This window comes from Mauremys mutica, chromosome 1 (assembly GCF_020497125.1).
Source record: "Mauremys mutica isolate MM-2020 ecotype Southern chromosome 1, ASM2049712v1, whole genome shotgun sequence".
NCBI lineage: Eukaryota > Metazoa > Chordata > Testudines > Geoemydidae > Mauremys > Mauremys mutica.
Genome location: NC_059072.1, coordinates 357,925,864 through 357,948,183, shown reverse-complemented (window position 1 = coordinate 357,948,183; position 22,320 = coordinate 357,925,864). Strand labels below are relative to the sequence as shown.

General features: G+C 45.8%; 1 protein-coding gene across 1 annotated transcript; it reads right to left on the bottom strand.

Annotated features, from left to right (window-relative positions):
* Window positions 1-9,674: 9,674 nt before the first annotated feature.
* LOC123374065 (ecto-ADP-ribosyltransferase 5-like) lies at window positions 9,675-18,408 on the bottom strand. The gene is made up of 4 exons (XM_045023506.1): window positions 18,343-18,408; window positions 12,888-13,584; window positions 11,277-11,309; window positions 9,675-9,995 (listed from the first exon to the last, which is right to left on the bottom strand). The coding sequence occupies exons 1-4, from the start codon at window positions 18,406-18,408 to the stop codon at window positions 9,889-9,891; spliced, it is 903 nt and encodes a 300-aa protein (XP_044879441.1). The 3' UTR covers window positions 9,675-9,888.
* Window positions 18,409-22,320: the final 3,912 nt, after the last annotated feature.

Sequence of the window (22,320 nt, the reverse complement as noted above, 5' to 3'; positions counted from 1 at the left end):
CTCACGTATATCTGATTCCAAGAGGGAACGTCTGTGACTTCAGCCTGCGTGACTTCTGCGACCACCATGAAAAAAATCACGAGGGAGCCAAGAGGGAGCAGGTGATTCAGTAAACAATGACTGGATAGTTGCCACAGTCGGCCCTGTCTCCCTTTTTGAAAATGGTGATGATGTTAACATTATGTAAGTTTTCAGGGATTTCTTTGGTGCACCAGATTCTGAGGAGCAGCAAATGAAGCTTGTTAGTCAGTGTTTCTCCCTCTTTCCTGATGAATTGTATTTTCTAAGGGACAGCCTAGCCTCATCTCTCAAATACTGAGGGATAAGCTTCACTCATTGCTATATTTGCTTTCCACAACCAACTCTCTATAACTTGTCATGAGTGATGTACCCGAATATTTGGATACTAATATCTAAACTGGATCATTAGATTTATTAATCTAAATTTAGGTTATTGCTGATTATGTACTTTATGTATTGTATAACTTTTAAACCAACCTTTGCACTTTTAGGTAATTTAAGCACTATACCCAGACATACAGACACTCTTTCCTTAACCTGTCTATTATATAATTTTAAGATTAGCTTTAATAAAATGTTTGATCTGGTAATGTAGCAGGCCCTTTCAGGATCAGAAGAACATTTAGTACAGTGAGCAAAATTTTAAATAACTTCTCACCTTACTGGACCTATGTGCTGAGTGGGGGCAAGAGAACTGGAATGCAATAAAGGGGGCTGTGTGATTTCTTTTCTTTGCTTCTCAATAACCAGTGTGGGGGGATCAGGAGCACAGTTTGTGACTGGTTGGTGAATCTAACTACAGTGTTGACCACCAGGTTGGGGATAATCTGCCCTCCTTTTCGCAGCCTGCCCTGACCTTGGCATTTTCAGTGTGGGCTACCCGAGACACCTGGGGTCACATAATCATGTTGCTTCTTTTAAACATTTTTCTTCTCTTTTGTTTTCATCTAGTACCCGCACTTGAGTAGCGACAGTTGGCACACGAATTCATGATTTGCAAATTAGCCTAGGAGGAGCAGTTAGACTATGTCTGACGGTAGCACGCACAGCATGAGCCAGCACACAGTGGTAGGCACATTAATTTACTGAGTCAGGTTGCAGCTTGAGTGCATTGTGTTCATCTAAAACCAGTCAGGTGCCATGTGAAAGATCCTCTAACCTTTTCAAGGAAAAGGGTGTCAAGTTTTATTAAATAAAAATGTAAAATTGTGACGAGTATTTCCTCCTCTTACAGTGATGTACACAGGACACATATATGTTTAGGGGCTTGTAATAAAACAATGGAAGATGAAATATGTAAGATCATTAAGGGCCCATTCATTTTCTGGGCCCAGGGCCTTTAATATGGCCCTGTTCCAGAGCACAGACAGAGGGAGGCTTTGAGCTTCCTGACCTGTGGGTAAGCAGCAGAACTGGAATTATCTTTATTAGTATTTCAGTGATCTAGTCTGATCTCCTATATAATACAGGCCATAGCTAAGGCTATGATTTTTTCATGGTGGTCGCAGAAGTCACAGAATTGGTGACTTCCAGTGACCTCTGTGACTTCAGCCTGCAGTGACTGAGAGCTGTGGGGTCCCCCTGCTGCCCGGTGGGGCTACCCCACGGCTCCCAGCCACCACAGGAGATGCGGAGACCTGTAGCTCCTGGCTGCCATGAGCAGCGGGGGGACCACAGATCTCTTGACCAGCACTGGCAGTGGGGGACCCTGGAGTTCCCAGAGGGCCTCCACAGTAGCATAGGTGCTGTGAGTGGTGTGGGAACCCCGCAGCCGAGCTCCCCATTTTGTCATGAGTATTTTTAGTAAAAAAGTCACTGACGGGTCACAGGCTTCCGTGAATTTTCCTTTATTGCCAGTGACCTGTACTAAAAATATCCATGACAAAATCTTAGCCTTAGCCATAGCACTTCCCTGAATATCAGACTTCCTTGAACTGAGACCATGGCCCCATTGTGCCAGGTGCTGTACATACACCTAACGAGGGACAGTCCCTACCTTAAAGAACTTAGACTGTGCAACCCATTTGCAACTAAACCGGTGTCGCCCAGTGCCAAGCCCGACCCAGGCTTCTCTGTTAAAAATGGGATACTTCTATTCAAAGGCCACATTTATGCTCTCAAAAGCCAGCCACCTCTCACAATTCTCAGAATATGCCACAACCTTTAGCCGGCCCTTCTGGACATTGGGAGACCATAAAACTGATCACACGACATTTCTGGTGGCCCCAGTTACATGCCTCCGTGAGATCATACATTGACTCATGCAAAGTTTGTTGCCATAGCAAGGTTCTCCATACTAATCCCTTAGCTGCCTTGATTCCCTCTGCCTCCTCCTTCCCGACCCTAGGAATCCATATCACTGGATTCTATCGCAGAGCTCCATAACTCCCAGAGCCACATCACCATATTAGTGGCTGTAAACCTTCCATGAAGATGCCCCACTTCGTGCCCAGCTGCGAGATCTGCACTGCAGAAGTGACAGCCCTTCTCTTCTTCGATCATGGTTTCACACTTCAAGGGTTACCTCCCAATATTACATCACACTGCAGACCACCTCCCACTTTTGGCAGGCACTCTTCTGCCTTTTAAACACTGCCCTGTGTCTCTCCACCACCTATCATCCCCAAACGGACAGGCAGTGGAAATGGGTGAATCCAGTTTTAGAACAGTACCCGCACTGTTTTATTACTTTCCATCATGACGAGTGGGTCCAACTTCTAACCTTCACAGACGTCACCGACAAACAACTCTGCATGTAAGTCCACCCAGCAGAGCCCCTTTTTGTCTAACTATGGTTTCCATCCCTGGTTCCACCCATTCCTCCCTTCAACTTCCCATATCTGTGCCACCTCTGACCTGGCCCAACACCTCTATCATATCCAGGAAGAACTAAGAGCCCAGCTGGACACCACCAAGGCAGACTACCAGCAAGTTACTGACTACCACTGGCAGGCTAATCCTCCCCTCCCCATAGGGCATAAGCTGTGGCTCTCCACAAAACACATGGACACCTCCCATCCTTCCAGCAAATTTACTACCTTGGTCCCTTCATCCTCACCCAGCCAATTAACCCAGTCACTTTCCATCTCCAGCTATCCCACACAATGTGAGTACCAGCAAACCCACACCCAAACCAGGGCTGCTCACCCAACTGCCCCTCCAACAGTCATCCCTCAGGCATGCAGCAACAACTCAGCTGCACTGATTTACCTTTTCAGCACAGCCTGCGGGGACTCACATGCAGGCATGCGGCAGCAGCCTATCCCTGATCAGAGCCCGGGTCAGAATCTCCCAGGCTCAGGTATTTTCCCAACCCTGCCAGAGCTGCAAGTCACTGTGTGAACACATGGCCAGGAACCCTCCTGCCTCCCAGTGTCACAGACTCCCTAACCGCCCAGTCTGCTCTTGGTCTGGTTCCTGTTCCTGTTCCTGCACCAGCCTTGCCTGAGCCCTGTTCCAGCTGCTCCAGACTTGTCCCTGCCCTAGTCTGGCCTTGCTCCAGCCCTGTTACTGACCAGCTCCCACCCTGTCTCTGCCTTCTGGCCCCTCTCCTGGACCCTTGGACACTTACCGCCCAACCTTGACCTTTGGCCTGTATCTGGACTCCGGCTAGGATATTGCTTTGGCTTGTCCATGGACTCTGATCTCGGTTCTGGTCCTGGCCTGACCCCGAACCCTGGTTCTATGGCTGCCCTTGGCCTAGTCCTGACCCTACCACCAGCTTCTCATAACACAAGAACTAGGGGTCACCAAATGAAATTAATAGGCAGCAGGTTTAACACAAACCAAAGGAAGTATTTCTTCACACAACGCACAGTCTGTGGAACTCTTTGCCAGAGGATGTTGTGAAGGACAAGACTGTAACAGGGTTCAAAAAAGAACTGGATACATTCATGGAGGATAGATCTGTGACTGGGGCTCCAGGGGGCCACACTGAAGTTACTCAATTTGGGCAAACTGCAAAGAACGGGGCAGACAATCCCCAGAACTGATGGTCATTCCAGTACTTAGATCCACCAAGCTAGCCTCAAAATAGCTTCTGCAATACCTTCCTGTTACCCAGAAACCAAAACACAGATCCCTTATAGCAACCAGCCTTAGGCCTGTAACCAGACACCCAAATCAAATTTGATGACGATTACTGAAAATCTTATTCACCACAGAAGAAAGTTCTACCAATCCCAAAGGATCAGACACATTACCTCCCAGGTCAATGAATATTTCACATTTTACCCAAACACACGCATACCAGCAATCCTTATTAACTAAACTAAAATTTATTAAAAATTAAAAGAATGTATTGGTTAAAAGATGAGTATACATACAGACATGAGTACAGTTCTGAGATCAGATTTATAGTAGAGATGGTGAGCTTCGTAGCTGCAAAGAGTTCTTTCAGAATTAGTCCATAGGTTATAGTCCTATCTCCATATTCAGGATGATCCAAATGGACTGGAGATCTCAGTCTTACAACTCAAGCTTCCCCTGAGTAAAGCATCAAGCAGAGCTGAGATAAAAGGATCAGCTCCCAAGAGTTTTTATACAGTTTTCTGGCAGCCTCTTGACCATACAGTCCTGGGTGAACAATAGGCTTTTGATGTAACCTTCTGTTTCCCAAACATCACCAGTAATTAACTACATGGATTAACTTAAACTGCTTAATGGATAAATTACCTTATCACAGACTTTAAAGAGACTTATAGACAATAACATTATTTCACCCAAGATTCATCTAAATGTTAATATTCCCTTTTGATCTCTGAATCAATAGCTATAGTAATAGACAGGAACTGTCTGTTTACATGGCTAACATTTAACAAGCTATAAGTAAACACACATGATTAGTATCACCTCTCATTTTCTAACAATACAGATTTGCATTTCAAAGTTCTAGCCTATCTAACATGGAATGGCCCTAATTACCATTTACATACTTTTCTAACATGTCCCTAAAGATTGAATCTGGGTCATTTAGCCTCCAAGCTACTTAACCCTTTCAGGCCATGTGTCACAAGGTCCATCAATGGCTATTAGCCAGGCAGGGCTGGTGTTCCTAGCTTCTGTTTGCCAGAAGCTGGGAGTGAGCGACAGGGGATGGCTCACTTGATGGATCTGTTCTTTCTCTCTGGGGCACCGGGCATTGGCCACTGTCAGAAGACAGGATACTGGGCTAGATGGACCTTTGCTCTGACCCACTATGGCTGTTCTTATGACCTCCACTGCAGTCACTAAGCTAGACTACCAGGAAGCAAGGAGATGACAGCAAATGAAGAGGCTGTTACAGAGACACTTCACCGATTTTGTTGCATCATTTCTCTTTGCAAAGCTAAGTGTGAACAGACAGGAACACTGATTTTGACAGAACTAGATTGCAGAACTGGGCCACCTTTATGTTGAGGGTGAAATGTTTGCTCTAGGGGAAGAAATCAAAGTCTAGAGTAACTGGAAACTGCTTTAAAGTTTTCATCTCTCTACATCTCAGCCACAAGATACAGAACTTGTATGTCACAATGCACAGGAAGGGAACAGAGAATCCAAATACTTCTGTAATTTAAGTGTGTGATCTGCACTTCCTCTACACCCCTGGTTAACCAATTACTTCTGAGCCAATTACTTCTAAGGAAGTTTCTGTCCTATGTGCAGTTGGGCCAGTGAGAGTGTCTATCCTAATACATTCCCACAGTATTTCTACACTTGGCTAGCCACAGATCTGTCCTACAAACCTAGACTGCATCTCCTTTCCAAAGGCAGAGGGTCAGGCAGAGTTCAGCTGCCTTGTAGTGAGGGGCCTTTTGCATAACATCATTGCTAGAGGAGCTGGAACCATGCGAGGATATTCCATCCAGTCCATTCCCAGGGCACTGGGCTGAATTGTTTCCTGAACTATTTTGTTTTGTTCCCTGTATTTTCTAGTGCTCTTTTCCTCCATTGTTAAATGGCCCCATCAGTTCCCTTAGGAACTTGGCTATAGACTGCTAGTTTAAAAAGGGTAAATGATCCAAGCAGAGCCGGTGCAAGGATGTTTCGTGCCCTAGGCGAAACTTCCACCTTGCACCCCCTCGTGCCCCCACCCTGAGGCGCTCCCCCCCTCTGCCCTGAGGCCCCCGCCCATGGCAACTCCCCCACTCCGCCCTGAGGTGCCCCCCTTGAGGCAGCTCCTCACCCCCCACCCTTCACCCTGAGGCACCCCCCCAGCTCACCCCTGCTCCAAGCACAAGCACCCCGAACATGCCATCACTGCTTCACTTCTCCCACCTGCCAGGCTTGCGGCACCTAAGCTGATTGGCACCGCAAGCCTGGTTGGCAGGAGAAGTGAAGCGGCCATGGCGTGCTCGGGGAGGAGGCGGGGCAGGGGTGAGCTGGGGCAGGGAGTTCCCTGTGTGCCGCTCTCCCCCTTACTTGAGGCAGGCGGCCCGCCCCACACTCCCCATGCCCCAGTTCCCTCTGCCTAAATACCAGCGGCGAACGGGATGGCCAAAGATCTGGCCGTCGTGGTTGCTGACGAAGAAAATGACGCCATTCCCCCCACCACCACCACCAAATTCCAGTGCCCTAGGCAGGGCCGGCTCCAGGCACCAGACTACCAAGCATGTGCTTGGGGCAGCACCTTGGGAGGGGGCGGCGATTGGGGTTTCTTTTTGTTGTTTTTGGTTTGTACAGGCGACGCTCGAGGGGGCGGGGACTTGGGCGGTGCGACGCTCGGCGGGGCGGGGACTTGGGCAGTGCGGCGCTCACAGGGGCAGGGCGGCGCTCTTTTTTTTTGCTTGGGGCTGCAAAAATGTTAGAGCCGTCCCTGGCCCTAGGCAACCGCCTAGGTCGCCTAAATTGTTGCACCGGCCCTGTACACAAAGTAAGAAAAGAGGGTTAGGCTAGAGGTGGGTGTGGGGGAGGGGAAGCGACATATCTTCATTAATCATAGAGCTCTAAAAAGTCAGTGGAAATTGCTTTGAATTTTTGGGGCATTCACCTGCTCCGGAATGCAGTTGTTCATTGGCTGCAAGGTTGGCTATATCATTGAGTCAGACATCACCATTTGGTGGGGAGGGACTTTCTATTTTTGCAAGATGAATGTTTTAGCAACCAAAGCAGATTTGCATCATTGGCTAAACCACAGTCCAACCTGCTGTCTAGAGATGAATGCAGCACAAGTGTCTGTAATGAGGTTAATGAGGAGTAAGAATTTAAAGATGTTACTGTACCTGACTTCCCTGAGTGGCTGATATCCAGGCATCCCAATTTTTTACAATGTGATATGTGTGTCAGGGAAATGCCACATCTGGTTTCCATCTTAGGGCTCTGAACTATCGACGGGTGTGCTCAGGTGTTAGCCTCATTCTAATTTTGTCCTTGTGTTTAAAAAGTTCATACTCATTCATGTGTTCTTTAGGCATTTCAGCTGCCACCTCTGCTAAGGGTCCACTGAGTTGTGGCCTTAGCTCCACCATATACTGGTCTGTAGGGATGTTGTACCCAAGACAGGCCCTTTCTGTATCATCGCCTACCTTGTATGCAGGGGATTTTTTGGAATGGGGAGCAGTACCTGGAGAAGGATTGTTAGGTCTACCTGATTGACCCAGTTTAACCTTTTCCAGGTCTAAGCACTTCAGCTCCACTTCCAAGTGCTTCACCTCTCTCCTCTCCTCTGCTTTCGCCTCCAAGTATTTCGTCTCCACTTCAAACTCCAAGCTCTTCATTTCCAAGTGCTTCTCCTCCCTCCTCTCCTCCATGCGTGTTGTCTCTAGGAAGAAATTCCTTTCTGCCTCAGTTAGAACTCAGCCTGGGTTAAGAGCATCCCTCCATCTTGGCACTGGATCTCGGACAGGGACCCATCCCTCCTGGGAAGTCCCAATTCCCTCATTCCCTCCCTGCATTTCCATCATGGAGCTGGACGTCTGGGCTTGATCTGGGTCTGTCTGCTCTGTGGTATGCCACTTTGGTATTTCGGTGCCCAACCTCAACATCATGCACAGACTGCCCTACTCTAGCCTAACTATTTCATTGCCACAAAGATAGTGGTGGTGAAGCACTGGAATGGGTTACCTAGGGAGGTGGTGGAATCTCCTTCCTTAGAGGTTTTTAAGGTCAGGCTTGACAAAGCCCTAGTTGAGGATTGGTCCTGCTTCGAGCAGGAGGTTGTACTAGATGACCTCCTGAGGTCCCTTCCAACCCTGATATTCTATGATTCTATGTCTGGAGATAAATGTGAGAAGCAAAGGACATATGCTTTTTTGTTAAACTATTATGTTTGCTGTTGAAGAAAAAAATCCAGAATACTTAACGTTGTTGTTTTAGTTAAATAAAACAATGTAAATGTCTGTCTGGTGATGTTCACCTCCTAATACAGCCTGGCAAGCAAATCCTCCAAATATTAATGATTAACCTGATGAATTGGAGATAGTTCACCTCCCAATAACTTCATAAATATCTGTTTCAATTATCTTTGGTAAATGAAATAACCAAACAATCATTCATTGGATATAGCTGTAAAACTCATCTAAAAAGTTTTCAAAATAAATCATTGTTTAAAAATATATAATGTGTGGAAGTAGAGAAAGAACTGACAAGGATTTGTAGGGGATCTTAATGCATGACAGTCTCTGTTAGTAAGAGTCAGGCTAGCTGTAACCCTACTAACGCAAGATTTGTAGAAGCAAGGATTGTGTGAGGCGTGTGGGAAAGTACTGTGTGAGAAGTTGTTGCGACCTTGTGTCGATAATGAGGAACATAGACTGGCATCTAAATAGAAGTGAGAAAAATAAGATATCAGGATGGCCTATGTATAAACAAAATGCAGCTGTTGCTCATTATTGTAGGTAACAAAAAGTATAAATGCTTGCTGGAATTGTTTACCTGTGGGAGACCTGCCTGGGACTGGGAAATCTGTGTCCTAGTGCACTCCCTCCCGCTATACAATTGTAAAGAGAAAATAAAGTATCTGACTCTGCTGCACCCAACCAAAAAGTGAAAACTAAATTTTTCTCCGACAATTGTGCACCTTCTAAAAATGAAACCTACATCCATCTCTATCTCTGAGTTGAGAAGAATATGTATTAAGGTTATAGCAACCAACAAGAATGCACTTTTATGTAGAAATCCATGATTAAATCGAGTCTTCCTGACCAGTGATTTAAATCATTATTTAAATCAAATCCACCCTGCCCGCAGTGCTCTTGCCCCTGGCCCCTTTATTCCCCAGTGAGGCCCACAAATATATTTGGCGCCGGGCCCACAAAAAGTTAATCTGGCTTTGGGTCAAGTTCTGGTATATTCCTGATGGCCCAATCTGGCTATTCAGAATATCCATACACACGCCCTGATCCTTGCTGGTATACGTCAGTTGCCATGGTAGCAGTCAGGCCTATCTCCATGCTGTTACTGATTAGACCCCCATGCAGTCCCAGTACAGCCAGTGGGCATATAAAATTGAACCTTTGATTTCACCAGTTAGAAATATCATCTTCTCAACAAATTGGATATGAAAGTGACTGAGAGATATAGACATGGGATGCCACAAACTGTCCTGTTACAGATTCACCTGGCCGACATACAGATTAAACCCATCTACTGTATTAATGAAAATACTTTGACTTAGTTCATTTCTTAGTCTTTTACTGAAGTCATCAAAAGTCAGTACAAAAGTGCTAGTATGACAGGAATACAAGTCATTATTTATCTAACATGCATTTTAATCTACTCATCAGTAGCGTATAATCAAAGCTTGCGCAAGCAGGTACCAGCAACACTCCCTCCATGTTCCTGGTTTCCCTTTGGAACGCTGGCAGAATAGCAGGGCAGCTTTGGACCTGGCAAATCCCATCACCATGATTTGTGTTAGAGAGAAAAAGTGATCAACCCAAATAGGACAATTTAGAAACAGGCAAACAGCTTCAGAGCAGCAGCGTGGATCAGGAAGACTGATCCTCCAAACAGTGACGGGCTCAGAACACCGGGGAAAGCCAGGCCTCTTCTGGTAGCTGTTAATAGGAAAAAGCAGATCAAACAATTGATAGGAAATTATTTCACACAGACAGAGATCCCTAAAGCTGGACACAGGTACCCTGCTCACCAGCTACTGGAACCCACTTATGCCAGAATGACATTAATCCATTTCCCCTCAGGAGGACACTCCAGGCTGGGATTTACCTGGGACATTTATCTCACTGGTGAGATTTCATCTGCTTCCTCCCTCCTCAGCCTGCTTGTTCCTTTGGTATCAATCATTAGTGAGCACGTTTCACCCAAGCCAGTCCCAGAGGCTCCAATTTGGAGCTTGTTGTCTGCCACATAAGTGTATTCCAGTTGTGAGTAATAAAGACATGAGTCTGTGAAAACTGGCTGCAGACACCAGTAACACCATTTCTGTTGGGGTTTTTATTGGCTTTAGGGGGAAATGTAGAGCTGGGCAGAGAAGGGCCATTTCATTTTGTGGAGGATTTTAATATTTCAAAATTTTGTTTAGTTCTGATTTGAAATGAAAACCCAAAATTTTGAAATTCTCCACATAAGGGAATGGAATGTCGGCTCTCAGGTTGCCCCAGGGTCGGGGGCACTGGAAGTCCTGGGGTCCATGATTCCTAGGCAGCCCTATTGTCAATTTCCAACAAGAAAATGTTTCATCAAGATTTTTCTGACCTGCTCTGGTAAAATAGACCTGTTTTGTGCTTTGAGAGGATGTAGTTTCACTGGGGATAGAATGGGACTAGTTATGAAAGAAGGGAGATGGAGACACACTTATGGTGTTGAGTTAGGGGATGTGTTTTCATCTTATAGTTCCGAACACTGAAGATGACTCTTTAATGTTCTAAGGAGTAATTCACCCTACATTTTCTCTTCTGAAATCAACTGCACTTAGAATTCATTGAGACCTGAAGGTGCTCAGATACTAGTCATGAGAGACATATGAGAAATTGGATAAATAGTCTGAATCTACAGTTAAACCCACGTATCAGAGGGGTAGCCGTGTTAGTCTGGATCTGTAAAAGCAGCAAAGAATCCTGTGGCACCTTATAGACTAACAGACGTTTTGCAGCATGAGCTTTCGTGGGTGAATACCCACTTCACTCACGAAAGCTCATGCTGCAAAACATCTGTTAGTCTATAAGGTGCCACAGGATTCTTTGCTGCAGTTAAACCCACTTATTTCTCAACTGGTTTCATGTGACATGTTTGCCTGGTGGGGTTGCTCTTGGCTCTGCACTTCAATACAGAGGGGAAATCATTTTCAAAACAATGTAAAGAAAAAGATTCTTTCTTACCAGAGTTGTAAACGCATCTTTGGTCCTTTTCTCCTATGGTACAAAACAGAGAGGATCAATGAAATGGGATCTGCCCAGGTAGAATTTTCAACTTCATTCTACTGTTTCCAAAGAAACATAGGAACTGTAGGACTGGATTCCACCAATGGGCTCCATCTAGCCTGGAATCCTGTTCCTGATTGAGATGAGGCCCAGCTGCCTTGAGGCCCAGCTGCAAGAAATCCCCAGTGAACAATTCTGGAATTATCAACACACGGGAAGTTTCTTCCCCGATCCTGGCAGTTAGTGACTAGGGTGACCAGATAGCAAGTATGAAAAATCGGGACAGAGTGTGGGGGGTAATAGGTGCTCATATAAGATAAAGCCTCAAATATCAGGACTGTCCCTATAAAATCAGGACATCTGGTCACCCTAGTTAGTGACTGCCTTATGTCCCCAGGCCTAAGGGCTTATAGTGCTTTCAAAAACAATTATTTTATTCTATGTAACATAACTGTGGAGAGTCTCACTTTCTGTATCAATGGCTAATTCTTTTATTGAATTCTACTGAGCTCTTGGCCTTACGGAAACTTGTGGCAATGAGTTCCACAAGTTAACCCAGCATTATATAACAGGGCATTCCCTTTTACTAGTTAAAATATGTTGCCTTCAGTTTATTCTTGTTTTATGAGAACAGGAAAATATCACTCTCTAATTTGCCACTGTCTCATTTATTATTTTGTATATCTCCATCGTGTTTCTTTTTAAGTGTCTCTTCTGCTAATTAAACCATCCCAATCTCACCTTTATAAATCTCTCCAGACCTCTCATCATTTTCAACACTTTAGAGCTAGGCTGATCAGAACTGAACTTAGTATCCCAGAGAAGGGTGCCCCATTGATTCATATAATGGTGTTATAATATCTTCACATTATTCTCCATCCCATCATTCCAGATGCTTGCTAACATTTTGCTTGCTTTATAGATCTTGCAGTACAATGAACAAAGTATTTCATTGAGATTTGCACTGAACTCTCCACAATGATGGCCCGGTCTCTTTCTGAGTTGGTACTGCGAATTAAGAATCCAATGACACTATTTCTCACAATGTGCGTTACCTTCAATGTGTGTCAGTGAATTTCACCTGATGTTGCGTTGCCCATTCACCCACCTTGGTTAGATCTCTCTGAAGTTCCTCACTGTGTTCCCTAGTCCTGACTGCCCTAAATAATGTGCCAGCTGCACACTAGGCCACCCAACTGCTCCCTTTCCCACAGCCTATAGATTTGCTGTGCCGTGTCTGAGGAGCCACAGCTGCTCTGCCAGGGCTCCTGTGGACTCTGTACGGGGCGTGTGTGTGTTGAAGACTCGCAGTGGTTTGGGGCCTTTACCTGCCTTTCTAGTGCTCCCATCGCCATGATGTCTAGACACCTTCTCTTTCCCCAGTGAGCGATTGGGACCAGTGTCCCCACTATCTAGCAGCAAGAGTCGTGGCAGCCTGTCTCCCCCAGCCCTGGTGGCAAGTCCCCAAGTCAGCGTCCCTCTCATCAGTTCTCTCTGAAGTGGGGTTTTCAAATTCTCCACAGCAAAAAGCCCCACACAAATATTTCTCCTGTTCAGCCCAGTACTCACCGTCCTGGTACGCGCAGTTAAAATGGCTGCAGGTCCGGTTTGTGCTCCGGAGGACAAAGCTCTTACTCCCTTGTCCTTGGACCACGCTGAATATCTCATGGACTGGGATTAACACTTCTTCCTCTTCCGGAATGTGTGAGAAGCTCCTGATGTCAACACCAAAGCACGTGTGGATGGTGAACAATGTGGCTGTGCCAAATCCCTTAGCTACTTCTATATCAAAAGACGAAGAGGCAAATTGTCCAAATCTGATGTCACTTGATCCCGTGTGCTGAAAACTGACAGAAGTCCCCCGGTACAGCATTGTTTTGTACATCATATCACACTTCCCTCGTAAGAGCTGTAAAGCTCTTGTCAAGTAATAATGAAAGGCTTTGTACTGGAAACTGGTCATGTAATGAGCTCGAGATGTCCCAGCCATTTTCACTGCCCCGTTAAACTCACTGTGAAAGACATTGTCAGTATAGGCTATTATGGCTTTTCCATGCTCATCCTTAAAGCCTTTGGGGAGTGAAAGCTTTGTTTTTACACTTTGCCATTTATTTTCTGAGGCTGCCCAGACCCTGCTAAACACTGAGGACATGGATTTTTCTTTTTCTAGTAGTCCAGGAGCAAGTTCATCCATTTTTTCAGCACATCCTATATACTGGTCATCAAAAGCGTCATCCATCATGCTCAGCTCCACCTGGCATTTTGCCTGGGAGAAGAAAGGAAACATACAGTCACATTAGCATTTGTGTTACAATAGCATCTAGAGGTCACACCCAAGATCAGGGATCTCATTGTGCTCGGCCCTGTACAAACACACTAAGAGATAATCTCGGCCCCTAGGAGCTTACCTCTTAAGAGGCAATGCAGAGAAAAGGTGGGAGAAAGGGATGGAACACACAAGCAGAATCCTTAGGGTGTTGCTTGGCAAATGTCATGTTGGTTCCACCATTTTTGGGAGGGAGGAGCGGGGTGGGAGGATGGATTTGTAGCTGCCCTGTAATAACTGATCAATACTGTCTCTGGCCCTGGTTTACCAAACATATTGAGACGGTTTAATAGGGATTTGTTGGGAAAAAGAAGCAGGGGTGGATAGAATGCTAAGAAGTGGCTCGTCATGAGCCAAATACTGCAGGGTTGTTAGGGGACAATGCCATGACTATTAACTTTGAAGATTTTGGTTCCTCTAGCGCTACCCTGCAAAGCTGATCTGAGCCAGGCAGGAAGAGGTTTCGGAATGCAGGTGTTCGGAAGATCTGTGTCAGGTTTAACGAGGAACACTCGGTTAAGAGGGGAGAGGGAGTTGTTATGGGGAGTCAGGCTCAGAGACAGGGGATGGTAGCCCTTTAGGTAAGACTGATGTGAGTGTGGACTATGGGTTGTTTTAAAATCTGGTTTCTCTAAACGTACAGTAAAATGAACACTTTGGTGTCAGCAGATACACCACTGGGCCCCGACTGCCGAAGGGATGAACCGCAGGGACCTGAACTCAGCCGGAGCTGCTGGGTAAGCACGATGGACTCACAGGTACCGCAGCCCAGGGCCCCGCCTGAGAGTGGGAGAATCACAGGATTCCTGCCCAGAAGGGTAAAGGCACAAGACTTGACAGCTGAAGGGCTGCACTCAGAGACCAGCGAGCCACGTACCTGGGACAGAGGTGTTTTTAGTTTACTGGGGTCTATGTTACTGCACTAGATATATTGTGTGCAGATGTAGGGTTAGGCAGAAAGGCAGGAAGAGATACATTAATAGGGAAGACAAAGCCTGGGGAACAAGGGACATAGAAGGGAGGGAGCTAGGAGGGACTGAGATCCCAATCCACTCCCACTGGAATATCTAGAAACCACCCTCGTCTACCTCAGTGGGAGCCAGTGGGTTGCCATCTCCATATGCCAGCCAGGCACTGCAGTGCCCATGGGAAGGTTCCATCCAACCTCCAAATGTGCATGGAGGATGCCATTTGTCCTCCGCACAGCGCGTGCTCCCATGCACGATACATGTGAGATCACGTCACATGGAGAAAGGCATTTTGCACGCAAAAGTAGAATTTCATGCCAGACATGCCACTGGTGGGAGTTGGATTCGGTGAAGGATGTTGCAAAAGGTAGGTGGGAGGAGGGAGGAATGGGGAGGAGTAAAGGGGGCAGGGATGGCAAGGCTGGCAAAGCAGAAAAGAGCTGAGGGTGGGTGGAGCATGCAGCCAATCAATAAAGGGGAAAGAATGCCAGGACGTGAGCGTAACATCACAGGTAGGTGTGAGAGACTGCGTGTGGGGAATGGCAATTATGTTATGAGTTAGGGCTCGATTCAGCATCCTACTTAATCCTGTGCTTAACTTTAAACAGGTGAATAGCCCCCATAGACTTCTTTGTGACTACTCACATGCTTACAGTTAAGCACAAGCTTATGTGCTTTGCTGGATTGGGGCCAAAATGTTTTCATGAAGTATGAACAATGGTGATGTTGTTACTGAAAGAATTCGTGGTGATGTTTCCTTGCTATTCTTTATAGCAATCAATACACAGTGCTGCACACTGTTACCCTATTTGATTATTTCTACCATTTAGCTTTTGATACCCAGTAATAGAAGATGCTTCAAGATTGTACTGGAAAATGATGTATTAGTCTGTTGCGTGTCATCTTAGACAAAGTTTAGAGAAGCAATTTCTCAACACCGTTGTGGTGGGTTGTATAAACTCCACAGTGGTTAATCCGGGATTAACAGAAGCCTGAGCCCCATTAGGCTGCTGGGTGCCCCCTGGAGGGGTGTTACACATAACTGGTGATAAAACCCAACTGGGGTAGCTGGGAAAGTCCCCTCTTGAGCTAAAGGCAGAGAGAGACCTGGAGCCAGAATTGGAGGGTACAGAGCCAGGAAGATGCCTGAGCGGCGACATAGCAGCAGCTGTTGGCCAGGCGCCCAGCTCTGAAGGCAACGCCCCGCCAGCAGCGGTGCAGAAGTAAGGGTGTGTAGCCTATGGGACTAACCTGCTTGCTTATATATATATATATATATCTTTTCTTATAGTTTACGTATTTGGTTTATTGTAATACGTTTATAGATTATATTAAAGTAAGTTTGGCTGTAATTCAAGAGACCTACAGGCCATATACTGTATGGTAAGCTAAGGCAAAGTTAGCATATTTAGATTAAGATTTTACCCAGAAAAGTAAAGTTGACCTTTATCTTGTTATTTAAATAAATAAAAGTACTCACGCCAATGTCTAAGACATTTACCTAGACCAATAGACAATGGACAATGGCATGGGGGGGTTTCAATGTTGTACTCACAGACTTAACAAGTACACCACAAGAGACTGATGTGCGCACATATCTATCATCAATACGCACATATATACTAGCCTATGGGGTAAGTGCACCCTAACATTTCTTTGGGTGAGAAATGAAATTTGGGTATAAAAGGAAGGATTTCTGGCACTTGCCCTATAAAAGAGGTGACCCACTCAATAGAGCTCTTTCCATTCTCACTTACTCCATTCTCACTTTACTGTATTCTCATTTACTTCCTCCACTCTCTCTATTCTATCTATTCTATCTATCTACGATGACTGCTACTATCAGTAGGCTATACTTGTTCTTCTTAAACTTTAAGTTTCAAAGGAACTAGGCTAAGCTTGGTTTCCCTGAGTTTTATTCGTTGTTTATTAGGTTTTAATTTTAAGTTTAAGTTAGGCCTGGTCTACACTAAGAAGGGGGTTCGAATTAGGGTACGCAAATTCAGCTACGTGAATAGCGTAGCTGAATTCGAAGTACCCTAATTCGAACAACTCACCCTTCCAGACGCGACGGGGTCGAACTCCGCGGCTCCCCCGTCGACTCCGCCAACTCCTTCTGCCGAGGTGAAGTACCGGAGTCGACCGCGGCGCTTCCAGAGTTCGAACTATCGCGTCTAGATCAGACGCGATAGTTCGAACTCCAAAAAGTCAAACTGTCCGCGTCGAACCGGCAGGTAAGTGTAGACGTACCCTTAGTCAAGTAAACCCTAAGTTCACTTTAACAGCGCGTAGCATTAGTTTCTTCTAAGCCCTGCATCCCTCACTCAAATATTGAGATACCTGAACTGCAAGGCTGTTCCTGTGTCTCTTACAACCAGGTTGTCAAGGAAAGGTGTGAGTATATTAACCAAAGCTTTGTTGCATATAATACTATATTAGCATATGTATCTTTTGAATAGCAGTGATGCAATTGTAACGTTGTAACTCTGGGTTTTTTACCATTTACTTACTATTATTGATTTTAATAAAAAGTCATTAAGGCTATATCTGTCTGTGTGAGCTTCCTGTCATACTCCCAAGGGTTCTTTGTAAATTCTGTAGAGCCTGATTCAGGACAAGAATATTTATCTTCTGATCAAACAGATTGGTGAGCCTAAAATCCATACTAATTAATATTAATAATTAATTATTATTGACATTATTAAATAAAATAAAATAAAATTAATAGATTAAATTCCCATATTATCCAAATTAATATTATCAGCACACCCTAAATCAGGCTACAGGTGGCAATATGATACCATGTCATCCTTACTTCTGTGCTCCTGCTGGTGGCAGCTCTGCCTTCAGAGCTGGGCTCCCAGCTAGCAGCTGCTGCTCTCCAGTTGCCCAGTTCTGAAGGCTGCGCCGCCACCAGCAGCAGCGCAGAAGTAAGGGTAGCAGTACCACAACCCCCCTTACAATAACCTTGGGCCTCCCCCCCCACAATTCCTTTATGGGTCTGGACCCCGACAATTACACCACCATGGAATTTCAGATTTAAATAGCTGAAATAATGAAATTTTTTCTTTCTAAAATCCAATGACTGTGAAATTGACCAAAATGGACAGTGGATTTGGTACGGTCCCAGTGATGATAAAGCCCAAGGAGCGTTTGGACTGGAGCTTGAGGAGCTGCAGGGAGAGAGCAAAGACCTCGACAGTAAAGAGTGGAGAGACCTGAGGGGAACAGGGAGGCTTCTGCAGGGTGAGGAGGAAGCCTGAGCCAGGCAGAAATTGGTTTAATTTTGTTTTTTTGGTCTGGGATCCTGTTAGGGGATTTCACGGGGGAGCCCTGTGAGCCTGGCCCTGAAAGAAGGGTGAGCCGGGAGAGTCTGTGCAGGCTGGAAAAAGGCTGTGGTAGGAAGATAACCAGGGAGGCACCAGCAAGGAGTCTGACGGAACAGACCTTGGCTGCTGATCAGAAGGTCCCTGGATTGGAACCCAGTTTAGTGGGAGGGCCTGGGTTCCCCTACCAGCCACTAGGGAAGGTGATGTGGGGCCCTTATTGGACAAAAACTGTCCAGAGTGGTCTCAGTGTTCTTGGTCCTGCCTCAGCGGGTTGGGGGATGCAAAAGGTCCCTTCCAGTCCTACGTGTCTATGGGTCTAAGGCAGTATGGCTGCCTGCATAGCCTTGAGCAGAAACACGAGAAAACACCAAGTGCTTCCCTGGCAAAGCTCAAGACTTTACCTGAGGGATTCCCAGCCAGGTTTGAAGGCAGAAGTAGGTCAAGGGGATCAGCAGAGGCTTCATCATGGCTCCAACGTCCTGGTGTGGCTGTAGGAAAATCCATCAGGAACATCAGGGAGATTTGAGGGGAAAGAGCACATCAAACCAAACATCCTCCCACTTGTTTCACTGTGAACTGTTGTTCCACATTCAGTAACTGGGATTTCCCAGGCAGGAATTGCTCTCTCACATACAGCAGCCCAGCCATAACAGTGGCCGGTTTGACCCTGGAATACAGTTCTCGGCTGGAGGGGTGGGGAGTAGTTGTGTGGAAATCCAGCTTTCACTTCATGGAGATCACATTTCCCTAAAAGACTTTGGGGATGGAAATATGATCCATAGTCCTCCTGTGTTTATTCTTAAGTGCAGTTAGACTGCACATTACACAGAAACCAGCGGCCAGGCAGGTCTGTTGATCATATCCTAGGGAATGGGGCTAAAAATGACATAGCTCAATATTTCAATGCCTCACCCAAGTGCCTGGTCAAGTGTTTGTTTGGCAACTAACTACCTCATACACTCTGCACCTCGCTGCTTAGTTCTGCCCTATGGCTAATGGAGCGATTAACGACTCAAGGCTGATCCTAAGCCTGAGGGTCTCAGCCACACAGCCTTCTCTGAGACACAAACAAACAGATCTCTGTCACCAGGCCCAGTCGGGAACCCAAACACCTGCCAATCAGCCCACATGGAGACAACCAACAAACAGACCAACACACAACTCACCAAGTCCCTTTACCTCCCTGCGCCTTTTGTGCATGTACTGCTCCCTCAATCGCTCCTGTTGATGATGTTGCACTGGGGATAAATAACATTAAAAAGGCACTGGAGGAGGGCACTGGAGGAGGGGGACCATGCTCCCCTCCCAATTTTTAACAAAAGAAACAGAGGCACTCTCTGCAGGATATTTAAATAGTATTTTAATTCCTCCACCACTTTGGCCTCCCCCCCCACACACAATTCTAGAAAGGTTTCTGTGCCCTTGGCCTGGCATGGGGCTGCAGGGTGCATGTGCAGAGGAATTCTTTACTGAAAAAATTCAGTGCAAAACAAGTTTATGCATCTATAGGGTTCAGGAGCAGCTGAGGGGGAATCCCAATGGGGGCCTGGTTCTGGGATTTAGGTGCTTAAAGTGGCAGTTAGGGATGGATAGATGAATAGATATCAGCTGCCTTCGCAATCTCTGGAGATGAACAGCTTTCTGCCTGGGAGGTTCACCTGATGCTATGAACAGATTATCTTCGTGGTTGTACCAACAGAGGACGGATCTTTACAATGAACAAACAGGGATGTTTGCACTCTATGGAAATAGCTGCAGTCAAAGTGTGTTAGGATGTAGATGTCAGCACAGTAAGTGGATTCTTTGTTTTCACTCCCTGGGGTTTGAAATATTTCTGTAGCTTTCCCCCGTCCTGGAACTTTTCTAGCTTGTAACAAAGTTGTGACCTAAAATCAACTCAATGGAAACTGTTGGACTTTTAATTCTAAGCACCAAATTCTGCCCTGTGAGATTGTAATTAGTATTACAGAACCACCTAGCAATCCTGCCCTGGAGTGTGGTCCCATTGTGCTAGTGGCTGCACATAGGGACACAGACCCTCTGCTGAGGAGTTTGCAGTCTGAGACAGACAAAGGCTGGAGGAGAAAAAGAAGTAAAGTGAGTTGCCCAATGTCACAAACAGCAGGCTAATGACAGAACTGGGATGAGAACTAGATCACCTGGCTCTTACCCCAGTACCTTACCCTCTGGACCACAGCACCCCACATTGGGGCTGGATAGAGGTAGCTGTGGTGAGATTTGTATCGTTGTCTCTTTATTTTTGCATTTATAATTTATTAATTTTTCCAAGTACAACAAATAGACCAAAATACCAGATTCATCATAATACACAAAGTAAGAAAAGAGGGTTACGCTAGAGGTGGGGAGAGGGGGAAGCAACATATCTATCTTCAGGCTCTTCATTAATCATAGAGCTCTAAAAAGTCAGTGCAAATTGCTTTGAATTTCTGGGGCATTCCTCTACTCTGGAATGCAGTCGTTCATTGGCTGAGAAGTCAGCTGTATTACTGAGCCACACATCACCATTTGGTGGGGGTGGACTTTTCTATTTTTGAAAGATGAATTTTTTAGTGACCAAAAGCAGATTTGTATCACTGGCTAAACCACAGTCCAAGCCGCTATCTAGAGATGAATGCAATACAAGTGTCTTTAATGAGGTTAATGAGGAGTAAGAATTAAAGCTGTTACTATACCTGACTTCTCCAGGTGGCTGCAATTCCCTGGCAGGCTGCTGACCCAAGCAAGAGATGGCTGCAGACTAAATACTACAGCTGCAAATATTTATATCACAGAAAACTGCCTGCCTTTAGCTAAGAAACCTCCCTGTTGCCTTTCACTTTCAGAATTAATGGAATTTTCTTTCTCAATAAGGGGTTGAGCTAAATCTCACTGAAGCCAATGGAAAGACTCACATTGATTTCAACGGGCTTTGGATCAGACCTACACAGACACAAAAAGGTTACTATGTGCTAGGACCAGGGCTCCTGAGTATTCCCAATATCATCTATTTCCAAATGTATCCACAAAACATCCCTTTATCCTGTGAATCTTATTGGAGAATTTTAGCACCACCACGCCCATCCCAGATGTTAAAGCCAAGTAAAGAGCCCAAACACTGTAGTAGCTTACTTAGAGACCAAGGGAAACAATATGTAGATAAAGTTTTAACACCTGGATTCGAAAGTTGGATTTGCTGGTTTTGGGGTAAAAGTGCAAATTAGTTAGAATTCGAATGAGTCCAGAGAGAACGCTGGAGTGTGCACGTGCAGTGAACTAGATTATCTTTCTATCACTGCCTATCAGACAGGAAGGGCTGATCCTAAGTCCAAGGGTCCCAGCCACATGACCCTCTGACTGACACAAACACACAGACCTCTGTCACCTGCTGGGTCAGGGACCCAAACCCCAGCCACATGAGTCACATAGACACAAACAATAAACAGACAAACACACCAAGTCCCTTTACCTCTGTGCACCAGACCCATCCAAAACACCCCCCTTTGCCTCTCCTGTTCCCTTGCTGAGCTGATCCCTTGTTTAGAGGGTCTGCAGGGGAGCTGGGTCTTTGGGGGCAGATTTTTCTAGCCTGGGAAAGGGAGCCAGGCACTGGAATTTGGAGACTGGATCCTGGCAGAGAGCCAGTGACATGGCGACTAGGCCGTGGTAGTGTCTTGCTCAGGGAAAGCAAGATCAGGCCAGGCATGGGGAGCAACAGGCTTGGGGTGTTTACTGGAGATGGTGGGACTTTTGCTGGTGTAGGCGACTGCTAAGCTATGCCAGGGGGTGATGGGATGGATGTGCGCACAGAGTGAATGGGTCTGAAGCGTGATGTATATACAGAACAAGTGTGTGGAAAATAAATCTAATAACGCTTCATATTTCCATTAACAACAAAGGGCTGGGTGATGCTTCTTCCCTTGAAATGGCTCTTCCATAATAGTTTGACACTGCCAAAGAATATCACAAATTTGACACAACCACGTTCTCAGTGGCTCATGCTTTCTTTGTTAAGGGCAGTGTCCACTTTTGAATATAAGACCAAAGAAATAATTTGACTCTCAATGAGAGAAAACCACATTTTCACTGTAAAACCCCCATTTGTATCCTTTTCTATACCTCATAGAGATTTTTTTACACAGTCCTCTCTCCATCCGTTACCTGGCTGTAGCACCACTAATGGAGTGGTACTCCAAAACCTTCATTGGCTATAACTTCTCCTGGGGTTTCTAGTAGGGTTGAAGAGTCTGTTTACACTGCGATAAAACACCTATGGCCTGTGGGGCTCAGACTGCAGGGCTATGAAATTGCAGTGTAGCTGTTTAGGCTCCCTGCAAAGGGGGTGGGCCCCAGAGCTCACGCTGCTGCCCAAGCCCAGACAT

Excerpts from the sequence above, each read along its gene's own strand:
- LOC123374065 (XM_045023506.1), bottom strand. The coding sequence starts at position 18,408 with ATGATGAAGCCTCTGCTGATCCCCTTGACCTACTTCTGCCTTCAAACC. Across the intron at positions 13,585-18,342 it reads CCTGGCTGGGAATCCCTCAG|GCAAAATGCCAGGTGGAGCT; the intron begins GTAAAGTCTTGA and ends TTCTTCTCCCAG. Across the intron at positions 11,310-12,887 it reads TAACTGCGCGTACCAGGACG|GAGAAAAGGACCAAAGATGC; the intron begins GTGAGTACTGGG and ends TTTGTACCATAG.